This window comes from Ranitomeya variabilis, chromosome 4 (genome assembly GCF_051348905.1).
Source record: "Ranitomeya variabilis isolate aRanVar5 chromosome 4, aRanVar5.hap1, whole genome shotgun sequence".
Taxonomy (NCBI): domain Eukaryota; kingdom Metazoa; phylum Chordata; class Amphibia; order Anura; family Dendrobatidae; genus Ranitomeya; species Ranitomeya variabilis.
In genome coordinates this window covers 752,987,796-753,000,672 of record NC_135235.1, presented here as the reverse complement: position 1 = coordinate 753,000,672, position 12,877 = coordinate 752,987,796, and the positions used below count along the sequence as shown (strand labels likewise).

Below are 12,877 nucleotides of genomic sequence, written 5' to 3'. Positions count from 1 at the left end.
TTGCGGCACCTGCAAGCCTCCTATGCTGCCTGTCAGATCGCTGATCTGACACAGTGCTATGCGAAGTGTCAGATCAGCGATCTGACTTTATATAGTAATGTCCCAACCTGGGACAATGTTATAAAGTTAAAAAAAAATTAGAATGTATAAAAAAAAATTAAAAAAAATCCCCAAATAAAGAAAAAAATAAATATTTTTCCAATAAATCCATTTATGCAAATAAAAATAAAACAATAAAAGTACACATATTTGGTATCACCGTGTCCGTAACGACCCGTCCTGTAATAATAATCTTTTTATATAGCGCTAACATATTCCGCAGCGCTTTACAGTTTGCACACATTATTATCGCTGTCCCCGGTTCTATAAAACTATCCCACTAGTTAACCCCTTCAGTGAACACCATTAAAAAAACTAAGGGAAAAAAAAACAACGCTTTATTATCACACCGCCGTGCAAAAAGACGGATATAAATAACCATGGTACTGCTGAAAACGTCATCTTGTCCCGCAAAAAACAAAAAAAAGCTGCAATACAGCTCCATCAGCAGAAAAATAAAAAAAAATCCTACCTCTCAGAATAAAGCGATGCAAAAACAGTTATTTTTTATATAAAATAGTTTTTATTGTGTAAAAGCGCCAAAACATAAAAAAATGCTATGAATGAGGTATCGCTGTAATCGTACTGACCCGAAGAATAAAACTGCTTTATCCATTTTACCACACGCCTAAACGGTATAAACGCCCCCCCCCCCCCACCAAAAGAAACTCACGAATTGCTGGTTTTTGGTCATTCTGCCCCACAAAAATTTGAGAATTGGAATAAAAGGCAATCAAAAAATGTCATGTGCCCGAAAATGGTATCAATAAAAACGTCAACTCGTCCCACAAAAAACAAGATCTCACATGACTCTCTGGACCAAAATATGGAAAAATTATAGCTCTCAAAATGTGGAGACGCAAGTGTGTGACAGCTGCCAATCATAAAAATCCGCTAAAAAAACCCTGCTATAAATAGTAAATCAAACCCTCCTTCATCACCCCCTTAGTTAGGGAAAAATAATAAAATTTAAAAAAATGTATTTCCATTTTCCCATTAGGGTTAGGGTTGGGGCTAAAGTTAGGGTTAGGGTTGGGGCTCAAGTTAGGGTTGGGGCTAAAGTTAGGGTTTGGATTACATTTACGGTTGGGATTAGGGTTAGGGGTTTGTCAGGGTTAGGGGTGTGGTTAGATTTATGGTTGAGATTAGGGTTAGGGATGTGTTTGGATTAGGGTTGGAGTTAGAATTGGGGGATTTCCACTGTTCAGGCACATCAGGGGCTCTCCAAACGCGACATGGTGTCTGATCTCAATTCCAACCAATTCTGCGTTGAAAAACGGCGCTCCTTCCCTTCCGAGCTCTGCCGTGCGCCCAAATGGTGGTCCCCCCACATATGGGGAATCAGCGTACTCAGGACAAATTGCACAACAACTTTTGGGGTCCAATTTCTCCTGTTACCCTTGTAAAAATAAAAATTTTGGGGCTAAAAAAAAATCATTTTTTGTGGAAAAAAATGTTTTATTTTCACGGCTCTACTTTATAAACTTTAGTTAAACACTTGGGGGTTTAAAGTTCTCACAACACATCTAGTAAGTTCCTGGGTGGGGTCTAGTTTTCAATATGGGGTCACTTGTGGGGGGCTTCTATTGGGGGCTCTGCAAATGCTACGTGATGCCTGCAGACCATTCCATCTAAGTCTACATTCCAAACAGCGCTCCTTCCCTTCTGAGCTCTGCCATGCGCTCAAACGGTGGTTCCCCCCCACATATGGGGTATCAGCGCACTCAGGACAAATTGGACAACAACTTTTGGGGTCCAATTTCTCCTGTTACTCTTGATAAAATAAAAAATTTGGGGCGAAAATATCATTTTTGTGAAACAAATAAGATTTTTTTTTATGGCACTACATCAAACTTGGGGGCTTCAAAGTGCTCACCACACATCTAGATAAGTTCCTTAGGGGGTCTTCTTTCCAAAATGGAGTCACTTGTGGGGGGTTTCCACTGTTTAGGCACATCAGGGACTCTCCAAACGCAACATGGTGTCCAATCTCAATTCCAGCCAATTGGCGCTGCTTCCCTTCTGAGCTCTGCCGTGCGCCCAAACAGTGGTTTACCCCCACATATGGGGTATCAGCGTACTCGGGACAAATTGTACAACAACTTTTGTGGTCCAATTTCTCATATTACCCTTGGGAAATGAAAAAATGTGGGTCTAATGTAATATTTTTGTGAAAAAAAGTTAAATGTTCATTTTATTTTATTTTTTAAACATTTCAAAAATTCCTGTGAAGCACCTGAAGGGTTAATAAACTTCTTACATGTGTTTTTGAGCACCTTGAGGGGTGCAGTTTTTAGAATGGTGTCACTTTTTGGCATTTTCTGTCATATAGGCCCCTCAAAGTCACTTCAAGTGTGAGGTGGTCCCTAAAAAAAAATGGTTTTGCAAATTTTGTTAAATTGTAAAAATAAGAAATCGCTGGTCAACAAAAAAATAAATAGGTCTCCAAAATTGTGCTAATGTAAAGCAGGCATGTGGGAAATGTTATTTATTAACTATTTTGTGTGATATGACTCTCTAATTTAACCCCTTTCTGTCATTAGACGTACTTTTCCGTCCATGTGGGGTGGGCCCTACTTCCCAAGGACGGAATAGTACGTCATACGCGATCAGCCGCGCTCACGGGGGGAGCGCGGCCGATCGCGGCCGGGTGTCAGCTGCATATCGCAGCTGACATCCGGCACTATGTGCCAGGAGCGGTCACGGACCGCCCCCGGCACATTAACCCCCGGCACACCGCGATCAAACATGATCGCGATGTGCCGGCGGTGCAGGGAAGCATCGCGCAGGGAGGGGGCTCCCTGCGGGCTTCCCTGAGCCCCCCGCAGCAACGCGATGTAATTGCGTTGCTGCGAGGGTCTTACCTCCCTCCCTGCCTGCTCCAGACCCGGATCCAAGATGGCCGCGGATCCGGGTCCTGCAGGGAGGGAGGTGGCTTCACAGAAGCCTGCTCAGAGCAGGCACTGTGAAGCAGCCTGCACTTCTCGCAGATCGGTGATCTGTCAGAGTGCTATGCAAACTGGCAGATCACCGATCTGTATTGTCCCCCCCTGGGGCAAAGTAAAAAAGTAAAAAAAAAATTTTCCAAATGTGTAAAAAAAAAAAAAAAATTCCAAAATAATGGAAAAAAAAAAAATATATTATTCCCATAAATACATTTCTTTATCTAAATAAAATAAAAAAAACAATAAAAGTACACATATTTAGTATCGCCGCGTCCGTAACGACCCGACCTATAAAACTGGCCCACTAGTTAACCCCTTCAGTAAACACCGTAAGAAAAAAAAAAAAAAAAACGAGGCAAAAAACAACGCTTTATTATCATACCGCCGAACAAAAAGTGGAATAACACGCGATCAAAAAGACTGATATAAATAACCATGGTACCGCTGAAAACGTCATCTTGTCCCGCAAAAAACGAGCCACCATACAGCATCATCAGCAAAAAAATAAAAAAGTTATAGTCCTGAGAATAAAGCGATACCAAAATAATTATTTTTTCTATAAAATAGTTTTTATCGTATAAAAGCGCCAAAACATAAAAAAAAGATATAAATGAGATATCGCTGTAATCGTACTGACCCGAAGAATAAAACTGCTTTATCAATTTTACCAAACGTGGAACGGTATAAACGCCTCCCCCAAAAGAAATTAATGAATAGCTGGTTTTTGATCACTCTGCCTCACAAAAATCGGAATAAAAAGCGATCAAAAAATGTCACGTGTCCGAAAATGTTACCAATAAAAACGTCAACTCGTCCCGCAAAAAACAAGATCTCACATGACTCTGTGGACTCAAATATGGAAAAATTACAGCTCTCAAAATGTGGTAACAAAAAAAATATTTTTTGCAATGAAAAGCGTCTTTCAGTGTGTGACGTCTCTCAATCATAAAAATCCGCTAAATAACCCGCTATAAAAGTAAATCAAACCCCCCTTCATCACCCCCTTAGTTAGGGAAAAATAAAAAAATTAAAAAATGTATTTATTTCCATTTTCCCATTAGGGTTAGGGTTAGGGCTAGAGTTAGGACTAGAGTTAGGGCTAGGGTTAGGGTTAGGGCAAGGGTTAGGGTTGGGGCTAGGGTTGGGGCTAGGGTTGGGGCTAGGGTTGGGGCTAGGGTTGGGGCTAGGGTTGGGGCTAGGGTTACGGCTAGTGTTAGGGCTAGGGTTATTGCTAGGGTTAGGGCTAGGGTTGGGGCTACAGTTAGGGTTGGGGCTAAAGATAGGGTTAGGGTTTGGATTACATTTACGGTTGGGAATAGGGTTGGGTGTGTCTGGGTTAGAGGAGTGGTTAGGGTTACTGTTGGGATTAGGGTAAGGGGTGTGTTTGGATTAGGGTATCAGTTATAATTGGGGGGTTTCCACTGTTCGGGCACATCAGGGGCTTTCCAAACGGGATATGGCATCCGATCTGAATTCCAGCCAATTCTGCGTTGAAAAAGGAAAACAGTGCTCCTTCCCTTCCGAGCTCTCCCGTGTGCCCAAACAGGGGTTTACCCCAACATATGGGGTATCAGCGTACTCAGGACAAATTGGACATCATCTTTTGGGGTCCAATTTCTCCTGCTACCCTTGGGAAAATACAAAACTGGGGGCCAAAAAATAAGTTTTGTGGGAAAAAAAAGATTTTTTATTTTCACGGCTCTGCGTTGTAAACTGTAGTGAAACACTTGGGGGTTCAAAGTTCTCACAACACATCTAGATAAGTTCCTTGGGGGGTCTAATTTCCGATATGGGGTCACTTGTGGGGGGTTTGTACTGTTTGCGTACATCAGGGGCTCTGCAAATGCAACGTGACGCCTGCAGACCAATCCATTTAAGTCTGCATTCCAAATGGCGCTTCTTCCCTTCCGAGCTCTGTCATGCGCCCAAACAGTGGTTCCCCCCCACATATGGGGTATCAGCATACTCAGGACAAATTAGACAACAACTTTTTGGGTCCAATTTATCCTGATACCCTTGTGAAAATACAAAACTGGGGGCTAAAAAATCATTTTTGTGAAAAAAAAAAAAAGAATTTATTTTCACGGCTCTGCGTTATAAACTGTAGTGAAACACTTGGGGGTTCAAAGTTCTCACAACACATCTAGATAAGTTCCTTGGGGGGTCTAGTTTCCAATATGGGGTCACTTGTGGGGGGTTTGTACTGTTTGGGTACATCAGGGGCTCTGCAAATGCAACGTGACGCCTGCAGACCAATCCATTTAAGTCTGCATTCCAAATGGCGCTCCTTCCCTTCCGAGCTCTGCCGTGCGCCCAAACAGTGGTTCCCCCCCACATATCGGGTATCAGCATACTCAGGAAAAATTGGACAACAAATTTTGGGGTCCAATTTATCCTGTTACCCTTGTGAAAATACAAAACTGGGGGCTAAAAAATCATTTTTGTGAAAAAAAAAAAGAATTTATTTTCACGGCTCTGCGTTATAAACTGTAGTGAAACACTTGGGGGTTCAAAGTTCTCACAACACATCTAGATAAGTTCCTTGGGGGGTCTAGTTTCCAATATGGGGTCACTTGTGGGGGGTTTGTACTGTTTGGGTACATCAGGGGCTCTGCAAATGCAACGTGACGCCTGCAGACCAATCCATTTAAGTCTGCATTCCAAATGGCGCTCCTTCCCTTCCGAGCTCTGTCATGCGCCCAAACAGTGGTTCCCCCCCACATATCGGGTATCAGCATACTCAGGACAAATTGGACAACAAATTTTGGGGTCCAATTTATCCTGTTACCCTTGTGAAAATACAAAACTGGGGGCTAAAAAATCATTTTTGTGAAAAAAAAAAAAGAATTTATTTTCACGGCTCTGCGTTATAAACTGTAGTGAAACACTTGGGGGTTCAAAGCTCTCAAAACACATCTAGATAAGTTCCTTAGGGGGTCTACTTTCCAAAATGGTGTCACTTGTGGGGGGGTTTCAATGTTTAGGCACATCAGGGGCTCTCCAAACGCGACATGGCATCCCATCTTAATTCCAGTCAATTTTGCATTGAAAAGTAAAATAGCGCTCCTTCCCTTCCGAGCTCTGCTATGCGCCCAAACAGTGGTTTACCCCCACATATGGGGTATCGTCGTACTCAGGACAAATTGCACAACAACTTTTGTGCTCTAATTTCTTCTCTTACCCTTGGGGAAATAAAAAAATGGGGGCGAAAAGATCATTTTTGTGAAAAAATATGATTTTTTATTTTTACGGCTCTGCATTATAAACTTCTGTGAAGCACTTGTTGGGTCAAAGTGCTCACCACACATCTAGATAAGTTCCTTAGGGGGTCTACTTTCCAAAATGGTGTCACTTGTGTGGGGTTTCAATGTTTAGGCACATCAGGGGCTCTCCAAACGCAACATGACGTCCCATCTCAATTCCAGTCAATTTTGCATTGAAAAGTCAAATGGCGCTCCTTCCCTTCCGAGCTCTGCCCTGTGCCCAAACAATGGTTTACACCCACATATGGGGTATCGGCGTACTCAGGACAAATTGCACAACAATTTTTGGGGTCCAATTTTCTTCTCTTACCCTTGGGAAAATAAAAAATTGGGGGCGAAAAGATCATTTTTGTGAAAAAATATGATTTTTTATTTTTACGGCTCTGCATTATAAACTTCTGTGAAGCACTTGTTGGGTCAAAGTGCTCACCACACATCTAGATAAGTTCCTTAGGGGGTCTACTTTCCAAAATGGTGTCACTTGTGGGGGGTTTCAATGTTTAGGCACATCAGGGGCTCTCCAAATGCAACATGGCGTCCCATCTCAATTCCAGTCAATTTTGCATTGAAAAGTCAAATGGCGCTCCTTTCCTTCCAAGCTCTGCCCTGCGCCCAAACAATGGTTTACACCCACATATGGGGTATTAGCATACTCAGGACAAATTGTACAACAAATTTTGGGGTCTATTTTCTCCTGTTACCCTTGGTAAAATAAAACAAATTGGATCTGAAATAAATTTTGTGTGAAAAAAAGTTAAATGTTCATTTTTATTTAAACATTCCAAAAATTCCTGTGAAACACCTGAAGGGTTAATAAACTTCTTGAATATGGTTTTGAGCACCTTGAGGGGTGCAGTTTTTAGAATGGTGTCACACTTGGGTATTTTCTATCATATAGACCCCTCAAAATGACTTCAAATGAGATGTGGTCCCTAAAAAAAAATGGTGCTGTAAAAATGAGAAATTGCTGGTCAACTTTTAACCCTTATAACTCCGTCACAAAAAAAAATTTTGGTTCCAAAATTGTGCTGCTGTAAAGTAGACATGTGGGAAATGTTACTTATTAAGTATTTTGCGTGACATATGTCTGTGATTTAAGGGCATAAAAATTAAAAGTTGGAAAATTGCGAAATTTTCAAAATTTTCGCCAAATATTCGTTTTTTTCACAAATAAACGCAACTTATATCGAAGAAATTTTACCACTAACATGAAGTACAATATGTCACGAGAAAACAATGTCAGAATCGCCAAGATCCGTTGAAGCGTTCCAGAGTTATAACCTCATAAAGGGACAGTGGTCAGAATTGTAAAAATTGGCCCGGTCATTAACGTGCAAACCACCCTTGGGGGTGAAGGGGTTAAGGGCATAAAAACTGTTTGAAAATTGCGAAATTTTCTAAATTTTCTCCAAATTTCCGTTTTTTTCACAAATAAACGCAAGTTATATCAAAGAAATTTTACCGCTATCATGAAGTACAATATGTCACAAGAAAATCACAGTTATGACCTCAAAAAGTGACAATGGTCAGAATTGAAAAAAAATGGCCCGGTCAGGAAGTTGAAAACAGGTTAAGGGGTTAATGCGACTGAGACTGGAGAATGCGAGAATGGTGTGGTCCCGCGGCGCCCCCTACAGAAGAAAGGTACTTACTGTCCGTTCTGCGCCCCCAGCCACATGGTGGGTAACAGGCTGTTCATCTTCTGGGCCTCCTCTCTCATCAGATCCTGTTCGGTGGGTAAAGTGGCCACGCCGTCTTTATAGAGGTTGGACTCGTTACTGGGGGGGACGGATACTGAGAGTTATCCTCCCCGCATAGCCGTTAGATCACGGACACCTTCACGCTGTGTAACCCTTACCTGTCCGGGCAGCTGGTGTCATCCGTCGTGTTCTGTACACCCAGGGGGTCCGTGAACACATGCTCTGTGTAGATTCCCGCCTGCGTGATGTCGGCCACGTCGTCTGTGGGGCTGTCGCCGGCCTCGGTAGCCTCGGTGGCCTCCTCTGCCGTGGGCACGTTATCATCCAGCTCAGGACTGCTGGAGTCGGGGTCTGTCAGACATGACGAGAGTGAGGACCACGTGCACCCTGACCAGGGCGGCTCTGCATTACCTGGTGCCCCTCCGGCTTACCCACCTACCTGGCTTACTCTCCAACTCTGGGGAGATAACACTTGGCGTTTGGCATACCATGGGCTCGGCGTCTTCAGCGGAGGCGATGGTTACGCGGACGCCAGTGACGTCACCGGAGGAGCTGCTGCTCGCCAGGCTCTCCGATAAGGAGGACTTGTCTGTCTGAGCAGAGTCGGCGTCCAGCTTGGAGGAATCTCCTGATGGGTAGTCAGTCTCCATCACCCCTAATGAGGAAAGTTATCACTTCCTGCACAGCTGAAGGTTTGTTACAATGACATCCTGTAACAAGCCCCGAGGTCAGGCGGGATCTGTGCATTACTAGGTGGCATCTCACCTGGCACGCTGGCGATGCACAGCACGTGGGAGTTGCAGACGATAAAGCTGTCCAGCATGTTTCCCGGCTCGTTGGCATCCACGATGATGACCTTGGTGGAGGAATGGGTACTGGTGCAGATCCACACCAGACTGGACAGCTCGTCCTGATGCCGCAGCTCCTTCTGCTGCACCTGCACGATGACAGGGATGGCTCCTTTAAGACTCAGTATATCAGAACGGCGCTGCCGGTGGCCGGGGACTGAACTGCGGGGGGACAGTACGAGCTCTACCTTCAGCTCTTGCTCCAGTTTCTCCAGGCTGCTCTGGGATTCGCTTCTGGGTTTTTGGCTCTCCGTCTCTGACCCGGCAAGGTCACTGTAAAAGACGCTTGCTCCGATAATGGAGCCGCCGTCCCTGGTCTTTCCACCAGAAAGGTTAACGCCGACGGCGCACCACAGCTGTGACCGAAAAAACATGGCGATCAGTCGCAAAAAAAAAGGGTGAGTGCAGCTCCGGATGGGACTAGAGCATATGAAATCACCTTCATGGACGTGTCCTTCTCATCCAGGGGCCGGAGATACACTGGGACGGGTAAATTCTTCATTTTGCCGTCGCTCTGGCCGCCGTTGGTCGCCTACAATAAGATGACACCCGTGTATTGATGGCATCCACGTCTTCACAGCCCAGAAGTGGTGAGCGGGGTCAGCCATTACCTGCTTGTACTTCTGAGGAAGACTCCAGCCGAACGCCTGCACACGGCCATCCTCCTTCTGGACGTGCGCCTTCATCTGCCGGTACTGCTCCCGCTTCTGCTCCCGCCTGGAGGCTGAAGACGCCTCGCTGCCACCCGAGAGGCTGAAAGAGAAGAGATAAAATGCTACGACGCGGTCACTGGAAACCGTCAGCAAGTTGGTGGACAGATACTTAGTGGAGGTCCTATAATGCAGGGGGGCAGTTAGTTTCTTCTACACAGCCAGGTGTAAAGACTACATTTCCCAGCATGCAAGTCACCAGAGCAAGCAGGGAATGCTGGGAGATTTCACAATAAGCAATGCAACGTCTACGAGCCGTATTCGCTGCTCACTCGTCGCTGAGGAAGTCGAAGGCTTTGGACTTGTCGCTGGGCAGTTTGGCCAGGGCGCTGCTCTTCTTCTTGATGGAAGGCGTGATGTGCGAGGTCGGCGCGTTGTACTTGACATTAACGGGAAGCTCCGGTTTCTTGGTGGTTGTGCCGGAGGAACTGAAGAGGCGGCTGAAGCTGAGAACGGGAATGAAGGGCGTTAGTGGGACAATGCCGCACGCGGGCTGGGACTGCCAACTGATGGCGGGCACGGACCCGCTACTCACAACTGCCAGATGCTGGAGCGCTTCTTCTCCTGCATGGCAGGATTTTCTCTCGATGCCCTAAAAGACAAAAAAAAAAAAATCCCCAAGATCATCTCTGCCATGATGATTCTCCATAAACAGTGCCGCCCCTGTATACAGGCTGTGTGTGGTATCACAAGCATGGTGGTCCTGATCTCCCCTGGGGTTGAGGCCCACATGGCTCCGTACCTGATCATCTCCGTCCACCTCACGGCTTCCTGTAGCTCCATCAGTCGCTCCTTGTACTGGTTCCGCTCCATCAGTACTCGCGCCATCTCCACCCGCGTGAATCGCTTTCTCTGAGCTGTGGGTACGTCGCTCTGCGCCGGGAGAAGGGGCATCGATCAGCGGAGGCGAGAACACTACAAAGTTAGATGGCGCCCCCCAGAATCAGACACTTACATCGTCTTCGTCTTTTGATTTCTGTTTCGCTTCCTCGGTTTCTGCTCGAGCCCTGGAAGAAAAAAAAAAAATCAGCCGATTTCTGTAACTTGCATCATTCATTTTTGAGCCTCACCCGCCCAGACTATAACATGACTTATTAATAAGCGGGCACTTACTTCTTCAGCTCCTCCTCCAGCTCCTTGTTCTTCTCCTCGAGCTTCTGTTTGGCTTGTTTCACGGCGTCCAGCTCGCCCTGCAGCACGTCCTTCTCGCACATCAGCTGGTCCAGCTTGCCGATCAGGTCGTTCTTCACCACATTCAGGGCGTTCCTATCACAGGACAGGAGGTTATACGTGGGGAGAGGATACAGACGGGGTGAATGTAGGTCCCGGCCTACGTACTTGGTCTCCAGAAGCTGCGTGTTCTCCAGGATCAGGTTCTCCACCTCCCGTCCCATCCCTGCAACAAAAATGGCCGGATTATCAAAGGGTTAAGGCACATCACAGCCCACTCGCTGCCAGAGTCCCTAAGACAACACTTCTGGTTGTTCTCAATCGGAGTCATAAATGTCATGTAATATGCGGTGCAGGAAAGCTGACATGACAGATTATTACCCAGCAGGTCGGCCCCTTCATCCACGTCTCCGATCAGGTCGGTCCCCGCGGAGGACAACTCCTCGAAGAGCGACTCCGTGTTGCGGTCGAACGCTTTGTTCTCGATGCCTCTGGATGGAGTGCTGGGAAGAGACGGCGGACGGGTTAGCGCACTATGGCGGCAGCCCCGATGACGTCGCCCCCTGGTGTCCTGCGCCATACCGTTACACAGCATCTCACCTCGTCATCTGATAGGCTCGCTCCTTGTCCATGTCCAGCTCCGGGGTGGATTCGATGATGGACTGCACCTCAGATTTCTCCTCGTTGTCATTGGTATCTGTAAAACACGGACACGGTGACATTTCCTGACAAAATGAAGGTTTTAGAGGGGCTGTCCATATTTGCAAAGGCAACATTTAAAGAGACCAATATGCATGGAAAGACGCGGCTCCGCCAGAAGGGGGCAGAATTATCTGCGCGGAGCCTTGGCAAGAGTCCACTACAACTCCCAACATCTCAGGTATGAGCCCGGTCAGTAATTGGGACGTGTGCCCTCTCCATCCTGTGCCAGACGCAGCGGCGCCTCCTGCAGATGTAATCGATAGTGCACCATCCATTAAAAGATCAGGCATTAAGGAAGCCGCAGACGAGCACGACCTCCGTGTGTGGCCCGCGACCTTGAGCCGGTCAATGAGCGCATCCTCTTGGATAATCACTCTGCTGGGGAGAAGCCTTACATTAAATGTGACTGTCTGCACTGCCCACACTGTAGCAGACCCTCAGCTGTGAGAAGACAATGTTAGTCGCTGACAATGAACACGAGCAGCGGTATATTGAGGTGGGACCTACCCGTGGCGGCGGTGCTGGTCTCCTGGTTCACCTGGACGTCTTCGTTCTTCTGGGCGTTCTGGACGTTGTTGTTCTTCAGGTTCGCCTTCATGATGACCTCGTCCTTTTGTTCCTTTTGCACCATGTTGTCGGGGTCCGGGCCGGTGGGCTTTGCCCCCGTCTGGCTGAAATTGAAGAATTCGTCCTGCGGGAAAAGATGAAAGCCGACATCCCTGTTATACAGGGTCGCCAACCCTCCAGTATTACGCCCCGGGCCGTTATAGGTGACCACCTTCAGACTGGCGTTGCAGCGGGCGTGAGCCGGATCTGGAAGCTTCCAGGGGCCATTTCCGGGCGTCTCTGCTCCGCGGGTTTCTGGTAGGACTAAGGAGTCTCCAGGAGACAGCGGGAAGATCCCCAAAGAGATGGGACGCTCCTTCCTTATAGGGACAAGAGACAGCGGCCATTAGTGCCACGTTGGGCTATATACAGGCTCACAACGGGTCAGTGGAGACGTCACAGCTGATGGTTTGTTACAATTGCATCCAGTCTCCTCCAGATAATCACCGCAGACTGACACATTGTGCCAAACTACCAGGACCAGAGAGCGATTTGTGCCGACGTGTTCTGCTCGTCTAGTCTGGATACAACGGTAACAAACCCTCAGGTGTAGGAACAGGACCGGGTCGGGGTAGACCTCATACAATCAGAACTGTCCCCATTCACTGACCACAAGAAGGGATGAAAGGGCCCTCGTCTTATCCCCAACAACTGATCCTGAGAGCAGGGCTGTGTATGGAGGTGTCATCTAAGGAGACAATCGGCCACAGACAGACTAGCAGGATCCAGAGCAGCCGCTGCAGCAGGAGGAGGAAGCTGACAATGTGTCTACAGTCACTGATGCAAATCGTCATCTTACAGGAGACAGCGGGGGTTTGACGGGGGGGTGGACAG

The 12,877-nt window shown here is 46.8% G+C and overlaps 1 protein-coding gene across 3 annotated transcripts in view; it reads right to left on the bottom strand.

Moving 5' to 3' along the window:
- Window positions 1-12,877, bottom strand: part of SPAG9 (sperm associated antigen 9) — a 60,506-nt gene that overhangs the window by 9,727 nt on the left and 37,902 nt on the right. For all 3 annotated transcript variants that reach the window (XM_077254760.1, XM_077254761.1, XM_077254762.1), the window contains 17 exons: window positions 12,216-12,363; window positions 11,945-12,128; window positions 11,336-11,432; window positions 11,117-11,238; window positions 10,904-10,961; window positions 10,679-10,831; window positions 10,521-10,572; window positions 10,308-10,438; window positions 10,101-10,157; window positions 9,838-10,011; window positions 9,467-9,608; window positions 9,295-9,387; window positions 9,044-9,211; window positions 8,773-8,944; window positions 8,447-8,662; window positions 8,166-8,358; window positions 7,960-8,085 (listed from right to left, as the gene is read on the bottom strand). In XM_077254760.1, the coding sequence (XP_077110875.1) occupies window positions 7,960-8,085; window positions 8,166-8,358; window positions 8,447-8,662; window positions 8,773-8,944; window positions 9,044-9,211; window positions 9,295-9,387; window positions 9,467-9,608; window positions 9,838-10,011; window positions 10,101-10,157; window positions 10,308-10,438; window positions 10,521-10,572; window positions 10,679-10,831; window positions 10,904-10,961; window positions 11,117-11,238; window positions 11,336-11,432; window positions 11,945-12,128; window positions 12,216-12,363 (2,286 nt within the window). The remainder of the gene's footprint in view (window positions 1-7,959; window positions 8,086-8,165; window positions 8,359-8,446; window positions 8,663-8,772; window positions 8,945-9,043; window positions 9,212-9,294; window positions 9,388-9,466; window positions 9,609-9,837; window positions 10,012-10,100; window positions 10,158-10,307; window positions 10,439-10,520; window positions 10,573-10,678; window positions 10,832-10,903; window positions 10,962-11,116; window positions 11,239-11,335; window positions 11,433-11,944; window positions 12,129-12,215; window positions 12,364-12,877) is intronic.